Source organism: Sus scrofa, chromosome 7, assembly GCF_054392235.1.
Source record: "Sus scrofa isolate SSC_HxYL_T2T_F1_AM1 chromosome 7, Sscrofa_HxYL_maternal_Yorkshire_Landrace_v2.0, whole genome shotgun sequence".
Classification (NCBI taxonomy): Eukaryota; Metazoa; Chordata; class Mammalia; order Artiodactyla; family Suidae; genus Sus; species Sus scrofa.
Window position 1 is genome coordinate 21107701 of NC_139389.1, and position 3958 is coordinate 21111658.

Consider the following 3958-nt stretch of genomic DNA (forward strand, 5'->3'; position numbering starts at 1 on the left):
TCAAAATTTCTAAAATGCTGAATGCCCTCTCTGAGAACCAAAAATGCACAATGACGAAGAAAGAACTGTGAGATCCTTGCAGTGGACTTAACCGTCAGTGAAATCCTCCTCTGGCTGGGGATGAAAAGACAGAGATGTGAGAGAAGGAGGTTTAAAAATGTGCTACCTCTTTGCCAGGAAAATGTCTTGGGAGGGAGCCAAACTGTGGAAGCCATAGATAGTGAAGCCAGGACCAGTGAACCTTGACTTTAACAGCATCTGGCAGTCAGAGCAGGACACCTGTCCAGGCTTTAACCGTGGTTGGGAGGAGGCAGTGGTAGGCAGCATAGGAGAACACCCCTTCTTTAATGACAGAATCCATCATGTCAGGCGGGTGGCTGGGTTCCTCGACGGTTCGACAATATAAAAAGCTGTCTCTGTTTTGTTTCTGTCTGACCCTTTAGAAAGCAATTCCGTTTTCCCTAACCACAAGCTGACCTTGGCTCACACTTACCGCTGATAGAGATATACCAAGACATTTGTTTGTTTGTTGTTCACTTGTTTGAGTGTTTGTTTGTTTTGCCCCAGTTGATGATGATTTAGGGAATTTGGCAGAGTCACTTTGGGTGACCATGAAAAGAAATCTCAAGACACTGGCCTTCTCAAACTGAAACAGAAAGGTAATTTTGATTTCTACTTACTCACACTTAAACGACCTATTCATGATGTAGAAATTAGTTGCACTTATCTACCGACTATTCTGAACTGGAAGTTCATCATCTATGTGATTGTATAACCATTCATCCTGGTTGCTCTCCCAGTCGGGTGCACAGATAAAAGCATATTTACATGAGTGCTAATATCTCTTGGAAATAGCAGATGAGGAGATGTAGTTATTATATTTTACCATATAGGCAATGACATTCAACATGCTCTAGTCCTCTGTTACAGAGTTTGTTACATTCTGACACATGAGAACTGTACGGATAAGTGTATCTAGTGTAGGTTATATGGTTCTTGAGGAGCCAAATGCTCTGTCTGATGCTGTGGATTGCACTGGACATGTTGTTTCATAAGCACAACAACTCAATTTAAACGTTATTTCTGAGAAGCTTCCTGGTGGTGTAGCAGGTTAAAGATCCTGCGTTGCTGCATCTGTGGGGCAGGTTGCCGCTGTGGTGTGGGTTTTATCCCAGGCCAGGTAACTTCCACATGCCATAGGGTGTGGCCAAAAATAAAATGAAAAGCAAAGTTCCCTTTCTGGCTCAAAGGTAGTGAACCTGACCAGTATCCATGAGGGCAAGGGTTCAACCCCTGGCCCTGCTGAGTAGTTCAGGGGTCTGGCATTGCTGTGCCTGTGGTGTGGTGTAGGCTAGCAATGTAGCTCCAATTGGACCCCTAGCCCGGGAACTACCATTTGCCACTGGTGTGGCCCTACAAAACAATAAATGAATGAATGAATGAATAAGCTATTTCGGGCTTGTAAAGGAAGAAAACTGAAGCACAGAGAAGTAACTGGTCAGAGGACATGCAGGTGGGTAGAGGCAGAGCTTGAGCGTGGTTAATGCCACCTGCCTGCAGAGTCTCTGCTCATCCTGTTCCAGTCCTGACCATATCGTGTATGTTGCTTTACCAGAGTAGCACACACAGAGGAGTAGATACTGAGTAAGTGACTACACAAAGAGCTGACATTTATAACTTCTTATGGCTCTAGAGGAAGAAAATATTCATCATGGAATGGGAGAATCAGACGGCTAGCTCTGACTTCATCTTGATGGGGATTTTTAGCCACACGCCCACTCACATCTTTCTCTTCTCTCTGGTGCTGGGCATCTTCACAGTGGCTCTCTTGGCAAACACTGTCATGGTTCTCCTCATCTGCCTGGACCGCCGGCTCCACACCCCCATGTACTTCCTCCTCAGCCAACTCTCCCTCATGGACCTCATGCTCATCTGCACCACGGTGCCCAAAATGGCCCGCAACTACCTGTCTGGCAGGAAGTCCATTTCTGTAGCAGGATGTGAAACCCAGATATTCCTTTATGTGTCCCTCCTTGGGGCTGAGTGCTTCCTATTGGCTGTCATGGCCTATGACCGCTATGCTGCCATCTGCTACCCTCTTCAGTACCCCCAGCTCATGAACTGGAACGTTTGTGGGCTCCTGGCTGCCTCTTCATGGATCCTTGGGGTCTTTGATGGGATCGTTGATGTAGCTGCTACTCTGTCCTTCTCCTACTGTGGCTCCCGAGAAATACCCCAATTCTTCTGTGATGTCCCAGCACTCCTGCATCTCTCATGCACGGATACTTCCACCTTTGAAACACTCGCTTTTATCTGTTGTGTGGTAATGCTCCTCTTCCCTTTGTCGCTCATCATCATCTCCTACACACGGGTCATCACAACTGTCATTCGCATGAGTTCTGGGGAGGGTCGGCACAAGGCGTTCACCACCTGTAGTTCCCACCTTGTCGTCGTGGGGATGTATTATGGAGCAGCTATGTTCATATATATGAGGCCCACGTCCAATCGGTCCCCAGCCCAGGACAAGATGGTGTCAGCCTTCTACACCATTCTCACTCCCATGCTGAATCCCCTTATATACAGCCTCCGCAACAAAGACGTGGCCAAAGCATTCAGTACGGTGCTGGGGAAGGAGAAATCTACAGAATAAGTGGGATAATAGTTAACGGGAAATTTCTTCTTTCATAACTGTCCCTCTGTCTCTCTAGCACATTCATTCATTAAAATAAAACCCCGCACAATTAGTGATAAATGTATAAATAATTTCTTAAGGTAGCCCTCAGGGTTTATGGAGTCTGGGTACACATTCAGTTAATTGATATGGTTTCACTCATTGTATGCTTATTTTGGTTTTCAGTACAATCAGTGAAGTTCTTGAGACGCACATAATTAAGTTAATCAACAGATACACTTCTGTTTATAGAACTAAATAATAAATAAAACTGTCTTCAATAGCTTTTCCCTATTTTCAAAAGCCATTGAATTGGGTTATATTATGCTTGGGTCTTATTGAATTGCTCCTATTAAGATATAGTGCACTGAGTTAATTACCACACATGACTATTTCATTTTGTTATTCTTTCAAAATATAGCCTCTGATGTTTGTAAAACAATAAATACAAGACAATTCATTGAGCTCTTTAAAAAACAAAACAAACAAAAATACATCCTCACGAGATACTCATGGATATTCGTTTACTTGAGAGAAATTATCCTATAATAAATATTACTTATTTTGGCAGAGGAAGGATTTTTTTTTCCTTTTGCTTAACTTCCCTGGTACACTGAGCATGTATATATCTGAAGACTGTCTTTTCGTGGAGCCACTTATTCCAGAGTCTTGGCAGATAATGCAGAGTCATTGACCTACGGATTTGTCTTCTGGGATGATATCTTACAAATCCAAGGTGGTGTAATGAAACCTCAGGGCTGTGCTTCCTACCTAGAACTCACAACTATCGTATCTATACACCAAATCATGGTGGGAATATTTTCATGCTTCATATCAAAAACTGTACCATTTGAATGAATATAGAAAAGTTTTCATTCATTTGGCAGAGGTCGTAATAACGGTGTAATGGTATCATTATGACAGAAGCTGCCTACATTTTCCTGGGTTTTCCTGATGAACATGGATGGTAACTGAATGAGAAGGGTGATTGGTCTTTGGTGGAAACCCCCCCTCTCCCATCCAGAGACAACTTGCATGGTCTTCTCAAAAGAATATACTCGGATTCAGTAGGAACGCTTCGTCTTGGCATAGTGAAACATTTTTGTGCCCCAACAAGTCCAGACGTCTGTGAAACTGACTGGTGCTACCTGGCCAGTTGCATAAACGTTAGAAGGGCTGGGATTTTATTTCATGGAACTTGCCTATTCATCTCTCATCTGGGCCTGATATTTGCAGTGGCTGTAAAAAGATACATTCGAAATAAGGCACCGAGGTGATATTGATTTA

The 3958-nt window shown here is 43.5% G+C and overlaps 1 protein-coding gene across 1 annotated transcript; it reads left to right on the top strand.

Moving 5' to 3' along the window:
• The first annotated feature begins 1711 nt into the window (after positions 1-1711).
• On the top strand, positions 1712-2650 carry LOC100158141 (olfactory receptor 2M3-like). Its single transcript, XM_021081910.2, has one exon. It carries the CDS (start codon positions 1712-1714, stop codon positions 2648-2650), a length of 939 nt encoding a protein of 312 aa, XP_020937569.2.
• Positions 2651-3958: the final 1308 nt, after the last annotated feature.